Consider the following 24,906-nt stretch of genomic DNA (forward strand, 5'->3'; position numbering starts at 1 on the left):
GTTCACATTATGGCGCCTTGCGAGTTGTAGGTTTAGTGTGAAATATCTTGTCAGAAGGCGGGAAAACTAGTAAAAGCCCTAGATTTCAACTGAACTGAGCAATGATGGTGTCCGGAAGGACACAATAAAATATACTGTGTTGCATGTATTACTAGGACTTTATTTTATTTTTACATAAAACAACACTTACTTTTTTGCCGTGTTGTGAATTTCAAGCCAAAGCTTTTTCAATAAAGTAAAAAACAAACAAAAAAAAAAAAGAGCCCTCTAATACGTGGCACGACAGGCCACGTATTATAACGTACAATCCGTTTATATGAACAGTGCAGCGAAAGATATAACCCCGCAGCGTCCAACAAATGATGACGAGAAAGGAAACGGCCGCCCTGCCCCCCACCTGCACGCTAAGCCAATCTTTTGTTGTCTTTCCTTTCAATGGTCGCCAGTGGCGCTTGCGCAGAAACCGCTCTATTCTTCCCTCCGCTCTCACACAAACTTGTCAAACAATACAGTTCTTGTTGTTTACACCCACCATCGTCACTAGGTTAGAGCGGCGAAAACTGGCCAATTAGAATGTGGAATTAACTTGTATTTTGAGTGGCATTTGCTGGAACCAATCATAAGGCGGAAAGAAAAACTCTGCGTCAGCGTGTAGGCCAATAGTTGGAAGCAAAAGGCTTTATTCCTGTAGGGGTTTGGTTGTGGCCTGTTTCCGTCTGGTAGGCAGGAGGTTCCTTTAGTGCGCGGGAGGTCGTGGGGCTGAATCTGAACATCGGGCTCTGCGTAGTAAACTTCGGGCTAACAAGGTAATCTTTCCCCGTGATACCTCACCCTGCTCGGTGGGGCGATGGTGGTAACCCTTCACTTTGCATTTCGAGCTATGTAGTTCTAGTCGTGAGGATCTGTCTTGTAGGCCCAGACCTGGCATGCAGTGGATGGGAAGGATTGGTGGGATATTTATTGATCGTGCGTTTGTCTTCGCTACTTCTTGGTCGTTTCTTTACGATGGACTTTTTACAGGGGCTTGTTATTATTATTATTATTATTATTACATGGGCCAGTTATTACGGGTGCACCCAGGTTTCTCCTGTAATTAGGATCGCTATTCCGCTCTCGGTATGGACCTGGTTATTGGTATGGAGTGAATACGATTGGGTGTTTGTTACAATAGTGGGTCCATGTAAATGAGGGCGATGTTAATAAATGATGTAATCCTGAAAGGATAGCAGTTAGGTGACGTTCCTGCCAGTGTCACAATCCCATCTTATACGGGGGCACACGGCACTTTTGTGGCCTATTATCTTTCTGAAGTCCCCACAAAATCTAGCTTTATACCCCTGCGGATCTGCGCTAGAATAAAGTGCCGGATTCTCATGTTCATGTTTTTCCTCCATGCATTATGTGGGGTATCCCATGTAGACAATCTATGCCTTTATTATGCCACAGGTGCTATAGAGCTCTGACTCTGCCCCCCTCTATTATGCCGCTTACAAGGAATACCTGTCTGTACGTGTATTTTAGTTGCCCGTTCATTTTGCTGCAACCCCTGGCGACATGCGGTGATCGCTGTCGCAGGACATGCATCTTCGGCGATCGGCTGATTTGTGGGCAGCTTTTTTTATTTCTACGGCAGGGATTGCCTTGGTGAAAACCCCCTTTAAGGCAGCTTTCCTTAGAACTGGTTTTTTTTGTTTTTTTTTTTAAACCTCTTGGGCACTGATCACACCACACCCGACACATACGCCAAAAAGAGTTTTTAGCTTTGTGGGGTTTTTGTTGTGAACTTTTTGGCCATACGTGCTGTCAAACTTTTTTGCAATAGTCATGAATACACTTACAGTTGCATGCATCTGTTCTGTACAGGTGGTGTGAACAGAGCCATAACTGCACTGTTATTGTTCCGTATGAACCCAGTCTAATCAATAATATACATAATACCTCAATGCCAAGGGAATTATTATAACCTTCATTTTGATGGTTGGTCACAGATGCGTTGTTTATTTCATGTATTTTAATACATATTAGTGCGATGTATTGAGGCTGGCCATGCCAATAGATGGTATAAATCTTTGCTGTAATTCCAGGCGATAATATTTTCTTTTTTTTTTTTTTCCCAGGTAAAATGCAGGGAAACAGAGGCTTTAAAATGGACCAGCAAAATCATGCTCATAGGAAACCACAGTATCATCAGCACCAGTATAAGCATGAATCTGAATCTCCTTCACCCACCAATGGACAGCAGTCCTCAAGCCTTAGTAAGTGTATGGACTGACAGCGAGTGCCCCCCAGTAGACCAATCCAGCCACTTCAACGTCACTAAGTTCTTCTGACTCAATGCATAAGTTTATCTTCTTCTTTTATTTGCGGTCTAGATGATAGTGTCACTATAGATTTGAAGAATTTCCGGAAACCAAGTGAAAAGACTTTTACTCAGCGCAGTCGTCTCTTTGTGGGCAATTTACCCCCTGATGTTACAGAAGATGAGATGCGAAAGATGTTTGAGAAATATGGAAAGGCAGGAGAGATCTTCATACACAAAGACAAGGGCTTTGGTTTTATCAGACTGGTGAGTAGTTTTCTGGGATGCTCTACAGTGGATTTAATATGACTTATTTCCTATTAGGATCTGCTTTGTCCAGTCTGGTTTACTGCAGACCTTTAATGAAAACAATAGATCCTGTTCAGTGGCTGAACTGATACATATTCGGTTGTACGTCTTGTCAGAGCGATCATCTATGCTGGGTTCCCACGGGTTGGATATGCAGTGTAAAAGTACGCGGTGTATCTGACCTAGAACCCGCAGCGAATGCCGCCTGAAAGTGCACCAAACCTCTGCTGTGTAAGCTAGCGCTTGAAAAAGTCTATACTGACCCTGGCTGATGTCTGGCGACGCGTCCCTCCGTTGTCCCTGCAGTTCGGCCTCCTGAGATGACGCTGCAGCAGTCACATGGGATGAAACGTCATCCCAGGAAGCCAGCCTGGACGGACAACAGAAGAAAGTGTTGCTAGGACGTGGGCTGGGGTGCAAGTATTAACTTTTTCACTCCATTTACACAAAGGCTGTTTCTTATTTGCAATTTTTGTGGTGGAGTCGCTGTCCCTTTGCTGCAAAAGTCACAACACTAGGTTTTATATCTCCATTCATTTCAATGGGGAAAATCCGCAACAGAAGAGCAATAAATATGCAGCACAAATTGACATGCTGTAGATTTCAATTCTGCAACGCTGGTGAATTTATGAACGTTTTAGCTGTTGTTTTTTTTTGTTTTTTTTTCTGCAGCGTGTGCATGAGATTTGTGCTAATCTTATCCGCTTTGTTGCTGCTACTGCAAGTGCTGTAGAATATCTGCACAGAATTCAGTTGCGCAAATTCCGCAACGTTTAGAGTGAGTTCACATCAGCGTTAGTTTCTGCTGAGGGGTTCCGTCAGAGATTTCCGTCAGGTTAACCACACAGCGGAAACCTGCTTCAGTTTTCCTCACCATTGATCTCAATTGTGACGGAAACCTAGCTAATGGTTTCTGTCTGTCACCGTTGACAGGGTTCCGTTGTTTTGACGGAATCAATAGTGCAGTCGACTGCTCTATTGAATGTCAAACTGTGGAAACCCTGTCACAACGGTGACAGACGGAAACCATTAGCTAGGTTTCTGTCACCATTGAGTTCAATGGTGAGAGAAACGGATGCTGAGGTTTCAGTTTCGTTGAGGGGTTAACACAACAGAACCCCTCAACGGAAGGGCAACGATGATGTGAACAGGCCCTTACACTACACGGGAATCCGGTCTTATACTGCAAAAGACAGGGGCACGGTTTAATTCCTGTCTGGAATACTCTGGCTCCCTTTAAGAGATTGATCGCCCCTTTAAGAACGGTCTGTATAACGTTTCCATTCCTGGATTAAGTGAGGGTGATAATGGATACTACACTTCTAGGTGATTTCATTACCACCTTGCTCTACCAATTGGTGGCTTTCTTAGCTTATGGAACCCCACCGGATTGCCTCAGCAACTCTCCCTCAAATTACTTAGAACATGCCTCTTGGGGTGTCCGGTCACTTCAGTTACTTGCACGTCGGTCTCTAGCTTAGTTTGAAGAATGGCCTTTATTTTCACTAGTCTTGGCTATCGCCCTTGGTATGCATGCATGATTGTTATAATGGAGGTACTCCGATTGTTTTAGGGAAAGGTTTAAAAAAAAAACATGACCAGCCGTTGGATGTGTACGTGATGTCCCATTAACTAATGTGATATAATCTGTCTTATTATTCTGCACCTGTTAAAACGAGCACTGATGGTATACCTGTGCTTTCCTTGTACATACCTCATATTTATCTTCTATAGGAAACTCGGACCCTGGCAGAGATAGCTAAGGCAGAGCTTGATAATCTTCCTCTCCGTGGAAAGCAGTTGCGTGTACGCTTTGCCTGCCACAGCGCTTCATTGGCTGTGCGGAATCTTCCTCAATTTGTTTCTAATGAGCTTTTGGAAGAAGCCTTCTGCATGTTTGGGCAAGTGGAAAGAGCTATCGTTATTGTGGATGATCGTGGAAGACCATCAGGCAAAGGAATTGTTGAGTTTGCATCTAAACCGGCAGCCCGGAAGGCTCTTGATCGCTGCGCTGATGGGTCTTATCTTCTTACTGCGTGAGTAGTAAAGACAACAACCTCTTATTACATCCAAAGGCTTCTAGTCTCACAGATAATTTAGCTGATACCATAATGAGTATTTGTGCTGATCAGAGCTCCTACAACATCCATTGGTCACACGTTTATTAATGTGTAACAAAATGTCTCTGCACCTATTGGGTTTTTGTTTCAGTTGGTAAAACAAGAACAAAACAATTGAAAACGACTGGCTTAATTTTTTGCCATTGACCATTTTTGCGGATAAGTCTTTATATTTATATAACTAGTGTTCAATCTGTACAGTAATGTGCACGTCCTCTTACGGGGCTGAATGAGGGAGGACGCACATGCTCAGATCCACTCTTTAACTGCCAATAGAGAATCCCTTGTCTGGTTGTCAGTAAAGTAGAGAAGAATTGTTTTATTATTCAGAAACTTTGCTTGTAGTGTGGATAGGCACCCACAATAAAACACACATAAGAGCCTGCAGTCTTACAGCGTCAAGCTCTCCCCTTTCTTTTTTTTTTTTCTCATCCTCTCACTATGTGTAAGTTGTCAGGCTCTCCCTCTTGAGTTATATAGGGCTGGGCTCTCCCTCTAAAAGATATGTAATGGGGGGGGGGGGGGGATTTGTAAAGCTGCTTCTAGACAGGAGGCAGTGAAACAAGGATCTCCCTATAAAACCTGTGACCGGGAGGGGGAGGAGCTGCAACAGAGGACACGCCCCTGCGCTGCCGGCCTGAAGAAAATCTAGCAGAGCAATGAATGGGGAGATCTCTAGATTCATTGTTGGTACTAGCTTTGTTGGAAGGAGATGGTCATGTGCTATAATTGCGTCAATTTTTTTTCTATTTTTCATTAATTTGGGGACAACCTCTTTAAACCCCAACGACATGCCACGAACATGTACGTGACAGCCGTTAAGAGGAATTATGGAGCGAGCTTACAGGCTGAGTTCGGGCCAAACTTAGCTGGTGATGGCTGTAATGCAGCCGACACCTCACTGCAACAGGCTGAATCGAAGCTAATTTTGATTTCCTCCATTTTAACACCTTAGATGCTGCGGTCAATCGCAACTGCGGTATCTAAAGCCTTCAGATGAGAGAGGGGCCCGCTGATGTGCCATTGCCCCCTGCAATGCGATCACTCGGTGCCAACAATAGCTTCCGGCAGGGCTTCATAGTAGACTAAGACGCTATACTGCAATATATTATTATTGCCATATATCATGTAAGCGATCCAACGATAGTTGGTTCATGTCCCCTAAGGCGACTAAGAAAAGATTAAACCCAAATTGTTGGTTTTTGGTTACCTTATCTGCCTAAAAATGACAGCTCCCCCTGCAAAAAATAAGCTTTCATATCGCTCAATCGATGGAAAATAAAGTTATGGCTCTCAGAATATGGCAACACAAATTTATTTAAAAAAAAGTGTTAAAACATAAATTTGGTATCGCTGTAATTGTATCAACCCGTAGAATAAAGTGAAACCTCCAAAAATGGTGTAATCACTGTTTTGCCCACTTCACCCCACATTTATTTTTTTTCAGTTTCTCAGTACATTCTGTGGTACATTTAATTGGTACCACGAAGAACTGCAACTTGCCCCACAAAAAACAAGCCCCCATATGGTTGTCGATGAATAAATAGAAAGTTATGGCTTTTGGAAGGCAGGGAGGAAAAAGCGGAAATTGTCTGTGTCCTTAAAGGGAATGTGTTGCCAGCAAAACATGATTTTTTTTTTTTGTTAAACAATTAGTGTATAGGTGATTAAACATTGTTCTAATTTATTTTATTTTTTTTACGAGTCAGGAAATATTATAAATTGGATTCAATTGGATTCTAATTTATAATATTTCCCATTGCTGGTCACTAGATGGAGCCATTCCCAAAATTGCAGCATTGCATGTGGTAAAGCAACCACATTGCTTTATGCTGCAAAATTGGGTAAAAAGCCCTCGCTCTAGTGAGCTCTCAGCGTCCCCCCCTCCTTTATCCTGGCTAGTGCCGGGATAAACGAGGGGATTGAACGGTCTAACCTCCTACACGGTGTATCGCCATTTTTTGAGCTAACACACAGTGTAGAAGGTTTACATACAGTAGTAAACACGAACCTACATAGAAATCTCTTACCTGCTCCTGCCGCCGCAGCTCCCTCCGGCCCGTCCGCTCCGTCTGCTGCCGCTGGTCCAAGTGCACAAGTCCGGAAGCCGCGACCGGAAGTAGTAATCTTACTGTCCGGCCGCGACTTCCGGTCCACAGGAAAATGGCGCCGGACGGCGCGCATTTCAAATTGGACTGTGTGGGAGCGGCGCATGCGCCGTTCCCACACAGACGGCGTACATTGAAGTGGATGGAACGGGCCCCGTTCGCAGTCCCTATGGGACTGGAGCTGCCGTATTCCATGTCTGTATGTGTCGTTAATCGACACATACAGAAATGGAAAAAAAAATGGCAGCCCCCATAGGGAAGAAAAAGTGTAAAAATAAGAAAAAGTAACACACAAACACACAAATTAATCCAAACGTTTTTAATAAAGCACTAACATCTTTAACATATTAAAAAAAAAAATTTGTGGTGACACTGTTCCTTTAAGGGGCCATAAAGCATGTCTCGCTCCTTTTTCTTAAATTTCTGGTGATTTGTAAGTCATTGTTTTGTTGTGTTGCAGCTTCCCCCGTCCTATAACTGTGGAACCTATGGACCAGCTTGATGATGAAGAAGGATTACCTGAGAAACTTATTGCTAAGAATCAGGCCTACCACAAGTAAGAGTTTTGGTCTATTGTTTCCTGGTAATTTTTGGGCAATATTGCATTTTTCTAGACCAAACTTTGTGCTGCAAACGATTGTTTAAACATGTACCATGTAATATAGGTTATTGGTTGATTCCTGTTCTTGGTGTGACACGATTTTTGGTAAGGTGATAAACTTTGCTGCAAATCAGAATTTGTTTCACAATAGTATTTGGTTTAAGTAAAAAAAAAAAAACTCCTTCTGATCAGTTATAACCTAGGCTTCATTCACATCTGTGTATAGTTTTTGCTTTCTTTAACATAGGAACAGAAGAACAAAATAACCTGAAGTGCTGGAACCATTGGATAAGGCCTAATTCACACGAGCGTATTCAGTCCGTGATATACGGTCCGTGTGTCGGCCGCATTTCCCGGACCAAACACACTGCAGGGAGCCGGGCTCCTGGTATCATAGTTATCTATGACGCTAGGTGTCCCTGCCTCGATGCGTGAAAACTGTACCGTACTGTAATCATGGTGTGAATTAGGCCTAATGGACAGTAACTGCGCCCGATGGAATCCATTCACTTTAATGGGTTTCCGTGAGGGTGTCCGTTTCACCAGAAGAAATGGCACAGCATGCTGCGCTACTCTTTCATTTTTTTCCCGTATGTGAACCGGGCCTTATTTGTCCAGCACTACAAATTTTAAACCTAAATAACTTCCCGCCTAGTTGTGATATATTTTTTGTCATATTATTGAAGTACAAGTAAAGTTCTTAAAATACCTTGTAAAAAGAATCTCTCTCGGCATATGAATGTCTGCATGTTTATGTTGGCATCAACTTATACAGTCTTATCGGAATGTGACCTTTTTAATGGTAGGCACAAATCAATGTTCCTCTTCTGAAAAGGGGGTTCCCATCAATCCCTTCAGTGCAAGCTGCCCCAAAACTGTAGACTAATGTTGAATCAGGGGCTTACAATAGAAAAAACACACCCGTTATTTGACAGATCCTGATTGGTATGTATTGCTGTCATAGGGAGAGGGAGCAGCTTCCTCGCTTTGCTCAGCCTGGAAGTTTTGAATATGAATATGCGATGCGCTGGAAAGCCCTCATTGATATGGAAAAACAGCAGCAGGATCAAGTAGACCGAAACATTAAAGAAGCACAGGAGAAGATGGAACTGGAGATGGAGGCAGCAAGACATGAGCACCAAGTCATGCTTATGCGGCAAGGTAAATGTCTATTAAGATGCAAGATATTATTTACGAATAATTATTTTAACCCTTTAATGACCAGGCCATATGGCACGTTAATGACCAAGGATTATTTTTAATTTTTTTTACGGTCGCATTCCAAGAGTCGTAACTATTTTTTTTTTTTTTTCCGTAGACCTAGCCGTATAAGGGCTTGTTTTTTGCGAGACGAGTTTTCATTTTTCAATTGCTCCATTTTTGGATGTGTGTAATATATCGATTAACTTTTTATTTTAGGAGAGGATTGAAAATAGGCAGCTATTTCAGCATTTATTTTCATGTTCTAAATTTACGCCGTTTACTATGCAGCGTAAATAACCCGTTCCTTTATTCTATGGGTTGGTACTATTATGGGGATACCAAATACGTATAGGTTTTTGTTTTCCTCCTTTTTTTTTTTTTTTTTTTTGCATCGCCGCATTCCAAGAGCCATAACTTTTTTTTTTTTCCGTTGCTGTAACCATATGTGAGCTTAATTAATGTGTTTTATTGTTCGAGCCGTTACGATCGCGGCAATGCCATATATGTGTTTTTGTTTTGATACGTTGACTAAATGAAACCCCCCCCCCACCCCCACTTTTTATTTTTTTTAGAAGTCCCACTAGGGGACTTCACCAGATCGCTTCTATAATGCTTTGGCCTAATAGGCATTTGCTGAAGGCAGACCTAGGGGCCTTTGTTAGGCCCCTGACTGCCATGGAAAACTAATGGCGCCCTGCGATTTTCTTTGTGGGGGCGAGATAAGGAGCTCCCTCTCTGTCAAACACATTAGATGCTTCTGTCGCTATTGACAAAGGCATCTAATGGGTTAAACTTCCGGAATCTGCGTGTGCTTCGATTCCGGCAGTTGGGGCAGGAGCCAGGCTGTGTATAAGAGCCGTGCTCCTGCCGCTGATAGCGTGGGTGCAGTGGCAGTACCCACGTGAACAGAGGACGGATATATCCATCCTTATGTGGGAACTAGCACCTGCATAGGATGGATAGATCTGTCCCTCGTTGTTAAGGGGTTAATGTGGTGACTTTAACTTAAACGAAATTTTAACAAATTCTGTCAACATATGTTTGTGTAATACCAGGACGGCTCTAAGCCGTAGCAGGTAAATGGACAGAACTTTTCTTTTCAGCTTTTGTTACTGGGGTTTTCTGCCGTTAAACCAAAGATCTCTTATTCTTGGGATAGGACATCCATATGTAATCGCTGGGGTCCCTTTTAATGTTGCTACAGTTGAAATCCCTTATACGGACATCCATTTATAGTTTACATGGTGTACAACCAATGTCCCTGTAAAAATAAGGGAACTATTTGAAGTGTAGATAAAATGATAAATGACCTGAAAGTGTAGTTCATATGAGGAACTTGCAGTTGTGATTCAAATCGGATGAATAAAAGTATCAACTGGTGATCGAGATGAATCCTTTAGTTTTTCCAGTTTAACCATCTTTGTGTATGTTTAAGCTGTTTCTATAACCCGAATGTGTGATACTTCAATAACATTTGTCTCTCATCTTGCCAGACTTAATGAGACGCCAGGATGAATTGCGCAGACTGGAAGAACTACATAACCAAGATGTACAGAAACGGAAGCAGCTGGAGCTGAGGTAAAGTTTTTCCAGTGCCACGGTTTAATGGCATACCAAGGAAATGAAGTGATATTACTGTACAGAGCATTAAATCTGTGTTCTTCCAGACACGAGGAGGAGCGCAGGAGGCGTGAAGAAGAGACCCGCCGACAGCAGGAGGAAATGCTCAGGCGTCAGCAAGAGGGCTTCAAAAATGCCTACCCTGATTCAGTAAGTCAGGCGGACAAGATTTTGCCATAATAGAATAGAACCTATGCAACGGTCATCAGTAGAATTAAACTTCTGCCGGTTTATCTTGGTAATGCATAGTCTGAAGAGGGGCAGTGTAAGATATTGTGTAACGTGCTCATGTTTGTTTGTTTAGAGGGATGCTGACATGAGGATGGCTCAAATGGCTATGCCTGGTAAGTGTCGTTTTTTTAAAATTTATTTTTTTTGCGCCTGTGGTTCTGAGTTTTCTATTGTAAATGCTTGTGTTAAATGTTTAAAACGATCCATCGTCTTGTGTAGGGTCAATGGGAATGAACAACCGTTCATCACTGGGTAACAGCAATGTCGCTGCAGGAGCTGCTGCATCAACAGGGCCCAGTTCCATGATGCCAGAAGCAGCTGCAATTGGAATGGTGTGTTAATTTTGGAAATGTAATTTATTTTATTTTTTTTTATATAATTTTTTTTCCTTTTCAAAAATCTGTTTGTGATGGTTTTTTCTTTGTTCATTTTTTTTTTTTGTAGACTCCACCGACAGCTGACCGCTTTGGCCAGGCCTCCAACATTGAAGCTCTTGGTGCAACTAATCAACAAGCTTTCCAGCGTGGGGCACCAGGAGCTGACTTTGGCCCTAATAAACGTCGTAGATATTGAAAACCTTTTTTTTTCTTTTTTTTTTTTATGTCCTCGGCTGTATGAGTTGCCCAAGATTAGCGTGACTGGATCTGTATTGGTAGTGTTCATGTTGTAGGGCATTCTCTGGTACAAATGGAAGCAGTCCTATGTTTTTAGGCAAATTTTGTTGAGGGTTTAAGGTTTGGGAGGGAATGCTGCTTAAAAATGTATCTTGTAACGTGAACTTTACAATAATTATACTGCTAACCATCTTTTCCAGCTGAAAAGGGGTGAACACTTTTGGACAATTCGAAGCTGTAAAGTGCCTCCCATCCTGCCTCTTCAGTCCACCATACAATTTTAGTTACTTTCCCTGAAAAGCAATCACAGCTGCCCTGGGCTTCAGTGGCAAAGCTCATTTTTATATGAATCTTTTTTTTATTTTTATTTTTTTTTCTCCTTTTCTGGACCATACTGTAGTGTTTTTTTGTATTTTTATTTCCCCCTCATGTTGTCCTTGCCCACTTGGATAAATGTACTAGTTAAGTTATCACTAATGTCCCATGGCTTCTGTCATGTGCTCTGTTAACCTTACAAATGGTATCACATCACCTTCCTCAATGTGTATTCCTCGATATTCTCTGGAGGAGTTTATTGGTTACTTGGCAATGTGAAAACAGTTCATAAATAAATGGGATTTTAAGAATTTTTTTTCTTTTTTTTTTTTTTTTCTTTTCAAACTGTTTCTTGTTTCTTCTGTATACTTACTTGATCTCCATAAATTAAGACGTTACTTTAGCTACACATAAAAATGGGCAAGGAAGCAGCACCCCAAAGGTGTAGACGGTGCAATATTTCACCCTCGCAGTGAGGGCATTTTCAAGCATCCGCCATGAGGTCTTTTGGCTACAGTGCTGCTTAAATTATCTGGTTTTCTTTTTATCTACACATATATTTACATAGTATGGTCAACAAAAAAACGTATGTCCATAAAGTTCAACCAAGGGATAGGATAGAACTTTGTTTTATCACTATTGATCCAGAGGAAAGTTTAAATATAGAAATTACCTATAATCACTAAAGAAAAATTCCCTCCTGATTCCACATGGTGATCAGACGATCAACATTCAAATAAGAATTCTACACATTGACATAGGAGCTAATATTTTTCGTTCTAGGAAATTATTTTTTTTTAAAGCCATCTACAGTCCCTGTTGTGACCAGCTCCTTCGGTAGACTATTCCATAGATCCACAGTAAAGAAGGCTTGTCGCCTCTGCAGATTGAACTTTTTTTTTTTCTCCAGATGGAGGGAGTGCTCCTTGTTTTTTTTTTTGAGGGATTTTACATGGAACAGGATTTCATGATTTCTTGTATAGGCCATTCAACAAGTTAAAAATGTCAACTCTTAATCGTCTTTTCAAGGCTATAATAGGTTTAGTTCTCTTAATCTTTCCTCATAACTATTGTTCTCCACCCCCTTACTAGTTTAGTTGCACTTCCTTGTAATTTTTCTAACTCCAGGGCATCCTTTCTATGAACTAGAGCCCAGAACTGAACTGCATATTCTAGATGAGGCCGCTCTAATGCTTTGTAAAGTGGTAATATTATATACCTGTCCCGCGAGTCCATGCCTCTTTTAATACATGACAATATATTGCGGTCCTTAGAAGCAGCTAATTGACATTTCATGCTGTTTAGTTTATGATCTACAAGTACATCAAGATCCTTCTCAACAAGTGACTCCCAGTGTAGCTCACCCTAGGACATATGATGCATGCAGATTGTTGGTACCCGGATGCATAACTTTACATTTATCTACATTAAACCTTATTTGCCAAGTGAATGCCCAAACACTCAGTGTGTCCAAATCCGCTTCTTCCATAGACTTAACATTACTACATAGCTTGGTGTCATCTACAAAAAAAAGAAACCATGCTATTAATCCCATCCTCTATATCATTAGTAAATAAGTTGAATAATAATGGTCCTAGCGCTGAACCACTTATAACCGGTGACCATTCAGAGTAGGAATCGTTGACCACAACCCTCTGGATCCTGTTGTGTCAGTTTTCATTCCAATTACAAATGTTCCTTCTAAACCTGTAGCCCTTAATTTACCCATTAAATGTTTATAAGTGATAGTGTCAAATGCCTTTGCAGAGTCGATTGTCCTCAAACAATCCCCCCCTCCTTTATCCTGGCTAGTGCCAGGAGAAAGGAGGGAGTTGAATGTTCAAACCTCCTACACTATGTGCTGCCATTTATTGAGCGACTGCTCAGTGTAGGAGGATTAGATACAGTGGTAATCACACAGTATAACACACCCCCACACACACACGCATACGCCCACCCACATGCATACGCCCACGCATACGCTTCCGCACACACGTCTGAGTCCACGCACACACGCATACGTGAGAGCATTAGCTAAGAATTCTAACAAATTAGTGTGTCCTTAGTAAATCTGTGCTGGCTGTCACTTATAATACAAATTTTTCTTTCACATAATCCTGTATAGAGTCACTTTTTAATAGCTCCTCAAACATTTTTCAAGAGAATTTCAAAAGGCTATTTTTTCATAGGGTTCAGTTCTGAAGTGGCTTTGAGAGGCCTATATTTTGGGAAGCCCCCATAAACTACCCCATTTTAAAAACTGCACAGCTCAAAGTAGTCAACTGCTTTTAGAAAGTTTATTAACCCTTTAGGTGTCAACGGAATTTAAGCAAATTGGAGGTGAAATTTATTTTTTTTGCAGAAATTCAACTTTAATCCATTTGGTTTTATTTATTTTTTTCCTTCATTAACACGAAGTGCACACGCAACATCAACGTCTGAAAATATGGTGCTGTTTTCAAGGGAAAACAGCTCCTGATTTTGAGCTGTTTTTTTTATGGCCGTCTTTGCAGCTGTTTTTCTATAGTCCATGAAAAACAGCTCCAGAAGTGACATGCAGTTCTTTTTACACACCGGTTTTTTTTCAAAACTACTGCGTAAAAAAACAAACACACTCCCCGTCGGAACAGAGCGCGGTTTTTCCCATTTTGAAATTAATGGGCAGATGTTTGGAGGTATTTTTTGGGTCGTTTACGGCCTGAAAATAAGCAGTGTGAGACCTCAACAGAAAAACACAACTCCATGTTCATTGCCCAGATTATGCAGCTTTTGGAAACTTCCCACGTGGCCCTAGTGTATTAATGGACTTAAACAGGAGCAAAGGAGAACCTAGTGGATTTTGGGCCCTTTCTATTAGAATATATTTTAGGTACCATGTCAGTTTAGAAGAGGTCTTGTGGTGCCAAAAACAAATGAAACACCTTAAATACCCCATTTTACAAACTACACCCCACAAGGTATTCATCTAGGGCTGTAGTGAGCATTTACCCCTTCACCTATGGCAGCACCCCTGGAGAGACATCCCATCTGCTGGACAGGAAACCTGAGGATATAAAAAGGGATACACCTCGCCACACACCGTCAGGTTTCCTGTCTGCTGGATGGAAGGATTGTCCCGAGGAAAAACACTTCTCCCTGGGTTGCAGACCCCCTAGCAAGGTCTTACCTTATTTTCAATAGGGGTGCTTTGGAAGGTGTAAGGGTATGTTCACACGGCGGGGGTCCGTAACGGCTGAAATTACGGGGATGTTTCAGCGTGAAAACATCCCCGTAATTTCAGCCGTTACCGGCATGTGCAGGCGCTTGAACGCCGCGTCAATTACGGCCGTAATTAGCGCTGCTATTCATTGGAGTCAATGAATAGCGGCTCCAATTACGGCCAAAGAAGTGAAAGGTCACTTCTTCTACGCGGGCGTCTATTTACGCGCCGTCATTTGACAGCGGCGCGTAAATATACGCCTCGTGTGAACAGACAAACGTCTGCCCATTGCTTTCAATGGGCAGATGTTTGTCAGCGCTATTTTCAGACGTAATTCGGGGCAAAAACGCCCGAATTACGTCCGTAAATAGGCCGTGTGAACATACCCTAAGTCTCCTTTGGAGGGAGCAACCTTAAGCGTGGTACAGGTACTCCCTTCTGTCCCGGTCTATTGCCTCCCTCCTTGAAGGTGGTTTAAGGTCTACAGGGCGAGTCCTTCCTCAGGCGGAAGAGCAGTCTCTCGCGGTCATATTTTGCTCCCTAGTGGGCCCGGACGAGGCCCAGCGTTGGCGGCTCCCAGCGCATTCACTGCAGACTTCTCGTCGCTGCGACGAGTCACTTTTGGCGGGATGACGTGTCCAACGCTCCAGGAGGCACTGGTTCCGGTGACCCTGGCGGGTAGAAGGTGCTCCACGCCTGGAGAGCAGAGGGCCTCCCAGCCAATCCAAGGCCTATTTAGGCCTGAACAACAGGAGCCTCGGTCTCCAGCTTCTTCCTCCATTATGGAAGCACCAGGATGCGCTGACCTCTTAATGCCACCAAATCCTCCAGTCCGGTACTTGAGAAGTCAGGACTGTGGGGTAAGAGAAAAAAAAAAACCCTCTTCCTTACTAAATACTGTTCCCCTTTTTTGTACATATGTTTAGGCCAGGGATTGTCCTAGGAAAAAAAAAATCCACAAGGAATGTGCTGTTTGTAAAAAGAAACAAGCTTCCTACTATAATAAAAGACTACAAACTTAGCGGAAGAGTCTACAAACTTAGCCGCAAGTATTAAAAATATTGTCAGGGCAGAAGTTAGGAACGCCCTAAAGTCCCTTAAAAGAAAAAAGGGTTTGCCACCTCTTCTAGCTGGATAGATCGATCTAATTACCCAACAGAAAAGGATTCTCAACCAGAGGAAGGAGAGTACAGCTCCTTAGACTCCTCCGATGAAGGGGAGGGAGGAATTTGTTCCCAACGGAAGACATAGATCAACTTCTCATGACTATAAGGGCAACTAGGAACATTGATGATCCTAAAAAACCTCGGTCTGTCCAGGACATAATGTTTCAAGGCCTAGGGCCTACAAAGAATAGAACCTTTCCCATCCATAGGAACATAACCAGCCTTATTAAAAGACAATGGAAAAATCCTGATTGGAAAACGGGTAATATCCCTTTGAGGACGATTTATGTAAAGACTGGGATAACACCCCTAGACTCTACGGAAATTACCTCTTACATCAGGACGACCGACATCCTCCTGATCCCGTACCTGGACGATTTTTTAATAGTCGCAGAAACATCTCAGGCCTTGACCCTACAAATAGAGATAGTTTGCGCTATACTAACAAGGTTAGGATGGAGTATAAATTTAAAAAAATCAAATTTAAACCCATCAAACAGATGTGTATTCCTAGGAATTCTTCTAGACTCCTCCAAGCAGATGTCCTACCTTCCAGAAGGGAAAATCAATCCCCTGATAGACCGAGTATCAGAACTCTACCTAGACCATACGACCTCTTTCAAGAAGGCTATGTCAGTCCTGGGCCTCATGACATCATGCATCCCAGCTTTACTATGGGCTCACTTCAGATCCAGGGCCCTACAGTGGGACATTTTAAGTCAGTGGGACAGGAGCAGTCTCTCCCTACACATCTCATCTGCAGCCAGACTGTCTCTCAGATGGTGGTTGAACAGGGAGAACCTCATGCGGTGCATTCCATTGAAATTAACCCCTACTCTCAATGTTACCACAGATGTGAGTCCTCATTACGACTCCTCTTTTCTTCACGGTCAGTGGGATCAACCGATCGTTCAGAGATCCTCCAGCTTCAGGGAACTGGCAGCAGTTCTTCAGACCATGAAGAACTACATACAGGCAATTTGACGTCGATACTTAAAGAGATTCTGTCACCACATTATATGTGGCCTATATTCTACATAATATGATTGGTGCTGTAATGTAGATTACATCAGTGTTTTTTATTTAGAAAAACGATCAATTTTTATGGAGTTATGACCTATATTAGCTTTATTCTAATCACTATCTTAATGGACAACTGGGCGTGTTTTACTTTTTGGCCAAGTGGGCGTTGCGGAGAGAAGTATGACGCTGACCAATCAGCGTCATACACTTCTCCCCATTAATTTACACAGCACTTAGTGATATTGCTAGATCAATATGTACACACACACACATGTTACTGAAGTGTCCCAACAGTGAATAGAGATCACTACCAGCCAGGACGTGATGTCTATTCAGAATCCTGACACCTCGGTAACGTTTGTGTGAAATTTTCAGCACAGCAAGCGTAATCTCTTGAGGTTACGCTGTAAACTGTCATTTAAAACGAGATTACGCTTGCTGTGCTGTATATTTCAATTTAAAGCTAAAATCTTTCACAACTCTGTAAAAAATGATAATTTTTATAAATAAAAAACACTGCTGTAATCATATTATGTAGAAGATAGGGCACTTATAATGTGGTGACAGAGCCGCTTTAAAAATCTAACACGACCACAGTGTCTTATATAATTTGTCAGGGGGGTACAAGATCGGCCGTGCTGATTGACTTATCCTCACAGATCTTTTCTCTGGCAGAGCACTACCTGTTGACCCTATCAGCTGTCCATCTGAAGGGAAAAGACAACCAGGTGGCAAACTTGCTAAGCCGAGAAAAGCTTCGCCAGTCAGAATGGTGTCTGAATGCAACAGTATTTCAGAAGATCATCCTCAAATGGGGGTCCCATCAATAGATCTATTTGCGTCCAGGGAAAACAGAAAGACACAAAGATTCTTTTCCCTAGACCCCTCAGACCACCCAACAGCAATAGATGCATTCTCCCAATGTTGGAGTCAAGAGACGGGCTATGCTTCCCCCCCTCTAAACCTTATCCCAAGAGTAATCCGAAAGGTCATGGAAGACAAGGCCAGTGTGATATTAATAGCCCCCTTCTGGCCAAGGGGACCATGGTTCACGTGGTCAAGGAAAATGTCCTCAGACCAACCATGGATTCTCCAAAACATGCTAAATCTCCTATACCAGGGCCCAGTAATGCACCCCGACATTCAGAAACTCCACCTGACAGCCTAGAAACTGAAAGGATAATCCTTAGGCAGAGAGGATCCTCAGAGTCTGTCATTTCCACCGTATTAGCCAGTAGAAACCAAGTTACCGCAAAAATATATCTGAGAGCCTGGAAAGCATTTTTGAATTTTGCATGCAGGGATATTAATCCTTTAACCAAACCAGATATCCCTTTAATATTGGATTTTCTCCAGGCAGGATTAAATAAGAACCTTAGGCCTAGCACGTTAAAGGTTCAGATTTCTGCACTAAGTTCCTTTTTTAATTCTAAATTAGCAGACCACTTGTAATGACGGGGTAGGGAGACAGACAGGTGAGCCCTAATCTACCCGCCACTCAGTCCCTGTCTACTTGCACGGCCTGTCCTAGGCGACGGCGTACAACTGGGCGGCGGTCCCTATGCTCAATATGTGTACGACAGACAAACAGACAAGGGTACACAGAAGCTAAGGGAAATGGGGCAGTTGCCCACGGCAACACCGTGAGCAACAGGAGTAGTGAACGAGCCGAGTCAATCCAGGAGTGTACGAGGTACCAAACGCAGAGTAGGAGCGTAGTCAGTAAAGCCAGGGTCAAAATGAAGCAAGGTCAATAATAATAGCAGGAGCAGCAGAGCCAGGAAACAGGAAAGAATCACAGGCAAAGACAAGCAGGAAATTAAGGTATAAATAGACCGAGGGTGGGAGCTAGAACCGTCTGGCCAGGCTGTGATAGGTTCTCCCACTCCTGAGCCTACCAGCCTGAGTGGTAGCAGATCGAGTCACTCTATCAGACCTAGGAGCAGGTGCAGACTGATTAACCACGGGCTTCGACACAAGCTGTGTCTGGCAGATCCTTTACAGTATCCCCCCCCCCCCCTTTATGAGGGGCCACTGGACCCTTTCTAGGTGGACCTGGCTTATTGGAGAACCGAAGATGGAACCTTCTGAGCAATACCCCAGCGTGAACATCCCGGGCGGGTACCGAAGTCCTCTCCTCAGGCCTATATCCTCTCCAATGGACCAGGTACTGGAGGGAGCCTTGGACCATACTGCTGTCCACAATCTTGGCCACCTCGAATTCCACCCCTTCAGGGGTGAGAACAGGGACCGGAGGTTTCCTCGAGGTAGCCAAGGACGGGGAGCAGCGTTTCAGGAGGGAGGCATGAAACACGTCGTGTATTCGAAAAGACGGGGGTAACTCCAGTCGGAAGGAGACAGGGTTAAGGACCTCAATGACCTTGTATGGCCCTATATACCGGGGAGCAAATTTTTTAGACAGGACTTTAAGGCGCAAATTTTTTTAAGACAGACACACCAGATCCCCGACCACAAACAAGGGGTTAGCAGAACGTCTTCTATCTGCCTGAGTCTTTTGTATGCTCTGGGACGCCTCTAGGTTCTTCTGAACCTGGGCCCAGACTGTGCACAGTTCCCGATGAACGACATCTACCTCGGGATTGTTGGAACCACCTGGTGAAACGGAAGAGAACCGTGGATTAAACCCAAAATTACAGAAAAAGGGGGAGACCCCTGACGAGTTACTGACCCGGTTATTAAGGGAAAATTCGGCAAGGGAAATGAAGGAGACCCAATCATATTGACAGTCAGAGATAAAACACCTTAAATATTGTTGTAGAGACTGATTAGTACTCTCGGTTTGGCCATTAGTTTCAGGATGGAAGGCCGAGGAGAAGGACAGATCAATCTCCAACTTTTTACAGAAAGCTCTCCAAAACAATGAAACAAATTGTACCCCTCTGTCAGAAACAATATTGACAGGAACCCCATGGAGACGCAGGATGTGTTTGACAAACAAGGTAGCTAACGTCTTAGCATTGGGTAGTTTCTTGAGGGGCACAAAGTGGCACATCTTACTGAAGCGGTCTACTACAACCCACACCACCGACTTGCCTTGAGATAGAGGCAGATCGGTGATAAAATCCATGGAGATATGGGTCCAAGGTCTCTGGGGAATGGGCAAAGAACATAGTAAGCCCGCTGGTCGGGACCTGGGAGTCTTGGACCTAGCACAAATTTCACAAGCGGTGACTTAGGCCTTAACGTCTTTAGGCGACCCATGCCACCAATAGTTTCTGGCAATGAGGTGCTTGGTACCCAGGATGCCTGAATGGCCAGATAGTGCAGAGTCTTGATTTTCCCTGAGTACCCTTAGCCAGAATTTCAGGGGAATAAACATATTGTTCTCAGGAAGGTTCCCGGGAGCTGAACCTTGATCGGCCACAATTTCGGAGACTAAGTCAGAATCAACAGAGGAAATTATTATCCCTGGGGGCAAAACACAAGCAGGATCTTCCTCCGAAGGAGGGCTGGCCATGAAGCTACGCGACAGTGCATCAGCTTTAATATTTTTAGACCCAGCCCTATAGATGACCAAAAAGTTGAATCTAGTAAAAAACAACGCCCATCGAGCTTTTCTCGGGTTTAGCCTCCGGGCAGATTCTAGGAAAACCAGATTCTTCTGGTCGGTAAGGACCGTTACCTGGTGCCTAGCCCCCTCCAGGAAGCGGCGCCACTCTTCAAATGCCCACTTAATGGCTAAGAGTTTGCAGTTGCCAATGTCATAGTTACTCTCAGTGGGCGAGAACTTCCTGGAGAAGTAGGCACAGGGACGGAGATGGGTGAGGGACCTGGCACCCTGGGACAAGACAGCACCCACTCCCACCTCGGAGGCGTCAACCTCCACGATGAATGGCTCCATTTGATTAGGCTGAATCAGCACTGGGGCTGAGATAAAGCACTTCTTAAGGACCTCAAAAGCCTGGACCGCCTTCGGAGGCCAGTGGAGGAGATCAGCACCTTTGCGAGTAAGATCCGTTAGAGGCTTAGTGATGACTGAGAAGTTAGCAATAAATCTCCTGTAATAATTAGGAAACCCCAGGAAGCACTGTAACGCCTTCAGGGAGGCAGGTTGGACCCATTCAGCCACAGCCTGAACCTTGGCAGGGTTCATGCGGAATTCATTAGGAGTGAGGATTTGACCCAAAAATGGTATCTCCTGCACCCCAAACACACATTTTTCGGTTTTAGCAAAGAGTTTGTTTTCCCGAAGGGCCTGGAGCACCTTCCTGACATGCTCAATGTGGGAGGACCAGTCCTTGGAAAACACAAGTATGTCATCAAGGTACACTACAAGAAATACCCCCAAGTAGTCTCTTAAAATCTCATTTATGAAATTCTGGAAGACCGCGGGAGCATTACACAACCCAAAGGGCATGACGAGGTATTCGAAATGACCTTCGGGCGTGTTAAACGCCCTCTTCCACTCACCCCCCTCTCTGATGCGGATAAGGTTATAAGCCACCCGAAGATCAAACTTAGAGAACTATTGGGCCCCCTGAATCTGATTGAAGAGATCAGGAATAAAAGGAATTGGATACTGGTTCCTTACAGTGACCTTATTCAAGTTTGGGTAATCGATGCACGGCCAAAGACCACCATCCTTCTTCCCTACGAAGAAGAAGCCAGCACCTACCGGAGAAGTAGAGGGGCGAATGTAACCCTTGGCCAGGCATTCCTGGATATACTCTCTCATGGCTTCACGGGATGAGAGAGATTAAATATCCTACCCTTAGGGAGCTTAGCTCCTGGTACCAAATCGATAGCGCAATCGTCTTCTCTATGAGGAGTTAACACTTCGGAGGCCTTTGTAGAAAAAACTGCCAAGTACTGAATAAACTCAGGTAGAGTGTTCACCTCCTCAGGGAGAGAAATAAAATTAACAGAAAAACATGGGGTCATGCATTCATTACCCCATTTGGTAAGATTCCCATTATTCCAGTTAAACGTGGGATTATGCAACTGCAACCAGGGAAGGCCTAAAACAAAATCGGACGATAATCCCTGCATCACCAGTACAGAGCACTGCTCCAAATGCATAGAGCCAACAATGAGTTCAAAAACAGGGGTGTGCTGCATAAAATAACCATTAGCAAGTGGAGTGGAGTCGATACCCACTACCCGGACAGGTTTAGGCAAATCAATCAATGGCATAGCTAGAGACATAGCAAATTCCACAGCCATAATATTAGCAGAAGACCCTGAATTCACAAAGGCACTGCCGGTAGCAGACCTACCCTCAAAAGAGTCCTGAAAGGGAAGCAAGATCTTATTAGGTTTCATATTTACGGGAAATACCTGTGCGCCCAAGTGACCTCCCCGATGGTCACTTAGGCACGGAAGTTCTTCTGGCTGCTTATTCTTACGCCTAGGACAGTTGTTCACTTGATGCTTGTTATCCCCACAGTAGAAGCAGAGACCATTCTTCCTACGGAGCTCTCTACGTTGTTGGGGAGACACGGAGGCCCCGAGTTGCATTGGTTCAACCGAGTTTTCCGTGGAAGAACGAAGCAACGGAACCTCGGCAGCCATCATGGGGGAGCCAGGGGAGAAAGCACAACAACGTTCTCGTAGTTCCCTGAGACGTCGGTCAAGACGTACCGCTAAAGCCATAACCTGATCTAGAGAGTCTGAAGAGGGATAGCTAACTAACAGGTCTTTCAGGGCGTTCGACAGACCCAATCTAAACTGGCACCTCAAGGCAGGGTCATTCCACCGAGAAGCTACACACCACTTCCTAAAGTCAGAACAGTACTCCTCAACGGGTCTCTTACCCTGACGTAAGGTCTCCAGCTAACTCTCGGCAACGGCAGTCTTGTCAGTCTCGTCATATATGAGCCCGAGAGTAGAAAAAAAAAAAGGTCAAGGGACAAGAGGAAAGTTCAGGGGCGTCAGGAGACAAGGAGAAGGCCCATTCTTGGGGCCCGTCCTGGAGCCGGGACATAATTATACCCACTCGCTGGCTCTCAGAACCTGAGGAGTGGGGCCTTAGACGGAAATAGAGCCTACAACTCTCCCGAAAGGAGAAAAAAGTCTTCCGGTCCCCTCAGAACCGGTCAGGCAACTTGAGGTGGGGTTCAAGAGGTGAGGTGGAGGGCACTACCAGGGTGGCATCACGCTGGTTGCCCCTCTGAGCCAGGGCTTGCACCTGTAGGGAGAGGCCCTGCATTTGCTGAGCCAGGGTCTCAAGGGGGTCCATAGTTGTGTCAGGGACCAGGGTAGGAAAGGTATATGGGCCTGTGATTATGTAATGACGGGGTAGGGAGACAGACAGGTGAGCCCTAATCTACCCGCCACTCAGTCCCTGCCAACTTGCATGGCCTGTCCTAGGCGACGGCGTACAACTGGTCGACGGTCCCTACGCTCTATATGTGTACGACAGACAAACAGACAAGGGTACACAAAAGCTAAGGGAAATGGTGCAGTTGCCCACGGCAACACCGTGAGCAACAGGAGTAGTGAACGAGCCGAGTCAAACCAGGAGTGTACGAGGTACCAAACGCAGAGCAGGAGCGCAGTCAGTAAAGCCAGGGTCAAAATGAAGCAAGGTCAATAATAATAGCAGGAGCAGCAGAGCCAGGAAACAGGAAAGAATCACAGGCAAAGACAAGCAGGAAATTAAGGTATAAATAGACCGAGGGCGGGAGCTAGAACCGTCTGGCCAGGCTGTGATAGGTTCTCCCACTCCTGAGCCTACCAGCCTGAGTGGTAGCAGATCGAGTCACTATCAGACCTAGGAGCAGGTGCAGTCTGATTAACCACGGGCGTCGACACAGAAGCTGTGTCTGGCAGATCCTTTACACCACCCCTGGATTAAGAGTTCCAAACAGCTACCTGCAGACTTAAACCCCAGATAAGGTCCCCTGTTCCTCCCTGGGACTTAAACATCGTTCTCTAGGCTATGATAAATCCACCATTTGAACCACCAGACTCTATCTCCATAAAAATTCTGACACTCAAAATGACGTTCTTGTTAGCCATTACATCAGCCCGTAGGGTGAGTGAGATTCAGGCACTTTCTACCTTTCCTCCATATACACTACTATTAGAGGATAGAGTCATCCTAAAAACCTTACCAGGATTTCTCCCTAAAGTGGTCTCTCCCTTTCATTTAGACCAAGAGATTATTCTTCCCTACTTCTGCGACTCCCTGTAAAATCAGAGGGAACAACAGTTTAACTGCCTAGACGTAAGGAGATGCCTAGTCCAGTACCTAAAGATTACCACGAATCTAAGATCCTCAGAAAATTTATTTATCCAGTTTCAGGGTCCTAACAAAGGTTCGGCAGCCAGTAGAGCCACTATAGCGAGGTGGATTAAACAGGCCATACAATTAGCCTATATAAATCAGAAACTCCAACCTCCAGAGTTCTTCGGAGCTCACTCCACCAGAGCTGTGCCCACTTCGTGGGCTGAGAGAGCAGAGGTATCTCTAGACCAGATATGTAAGGCTGCTATGGAGTTTTCCCTCACACCTTTTTCAGGCATTACCGATTACAACTGCATGCAGCCTCTGACTTGGCCTTTGGTAGAAAGGTGCTACATGCTGTGGTCCCACCCTAAATACTGATTTCCATTGTACATCTCCAGGGGTGCTGTCATAGGTGAAGGGGTAAAAGATTGATTACTTACCGATTTGTAGCATATAGAGCCCTCATAAGGTAGATTTCTAACATGAATACAAAGGGATGCCTTGTAAATACTGTATACATAAAGGTGTGAGGAAATTTCATTTGGGTGGCGCAAATGTTTTTTTTCTATATATATATATATATATATATATACACACACACACACATATATATATATATATATATATATATATATATATATATATATATATATATTAAACTAAACTATTTCTCATCCTGAGTTCTTTCTAAAGACTGGGTGTGTGGAGAGGTGTGTCCCTTTTTATATCCTCAGGTTTCCTGTCCAGCAGATGGGATGTCTCTCAGGGGTGCTGTCATAGGTTCTTGAAAAAACGATTACCGGTAATTAATCAATCTTTTTCACACCACGGATGTTCCGTAGATTTTGTTAGAATTGGGCAGTAAAATTGGAAAATTAAATTTTTTTCCCAGTAAAATGTAGCTTT

At 43.9% G+C, this 24,906-nt stretch overlaps 2 protein-coding genes across 4 annotated transcripts in view; one reads left to right on the forward strand and one right to left on the reverse strand.

Annotated features, from left to right (window-relative positions):
- Positions 1-488, reverse strand: part of ZMYM3 (zinc finger MYM-type containing 3) — a 153,492-nt gene extending 153,004 nt beyond the window's left edge. Inside the window, exon 1 of the mRNA XM_075835694.1 lies at positions 191-488. The gene's annotated coding sequence lies outside the window, so the exon portion shown is untranslated. The remainder of the gene's footprint in view (positions 1-190) is intronic.
- On the forward strand, positions 467-11,731 carry NONO (non-POU domain containing octamer binding). 3 transcript variants are annotated; one of them, XM_075835700.1, is made up of 11 exons: positions 467-544; positions 2,118-2,255; positions 2,373-2,566; positions 4,343-4,644; positions 7,297-7,392; positions 8,402-8,598; positions 10,134-10,218; positions 10,308-10,410; positions 10,565-10,604; positions 10,711-10,842; positions 10,936-11,067. In XM_075835700.1, exons 2-10 carry the CDS (start codon positions 2,123-2,125, stop codon positions 10,830-10,832), a joined length of 1,272 nt encoding a protein of 423 aa, XP_075691815.1. In that variant the 5' UTR covers positions 467-544; positions 2,118-2,122; the 3' UTR covers positions 10,833-10,842; positions 10,936-11,067. The 3 variants fall into 3 exon arrangements, with proteins under 3 accessions (XP_075691815.1, XP_075691813.1, XP_075691814.1); XM_075835698.1 differs by having other exon boundaries at positions 469-544; positions 10,711-10,823; positions 10,936-11,731; XM_075835699.1 differs by lacking the exon at positions 467-544 and adding an exon at positions 672-806 and having other exon boundaries at positions 10,711-10,823; positions 10,936-11,731.
- Positions 11,732-24,906: the final 13,175 nt, after the last annotated feature.

Source organism: Rhinoderma darwinii, chromosome 8 (genome assembly GCF_050947455.1).
Source record: "Rhinoderma darwinii isolate aRhiDar2 chromosome 8, aRhiDar2.hap1, whole genome shotgun sequence".
Taxonomy (NCBI): Eukaryota; Metazoa; Chordata; class Amphibia; order Anura; family Rhinodermatidae; genus Rhinoderma; species Rhinoderma darwinii.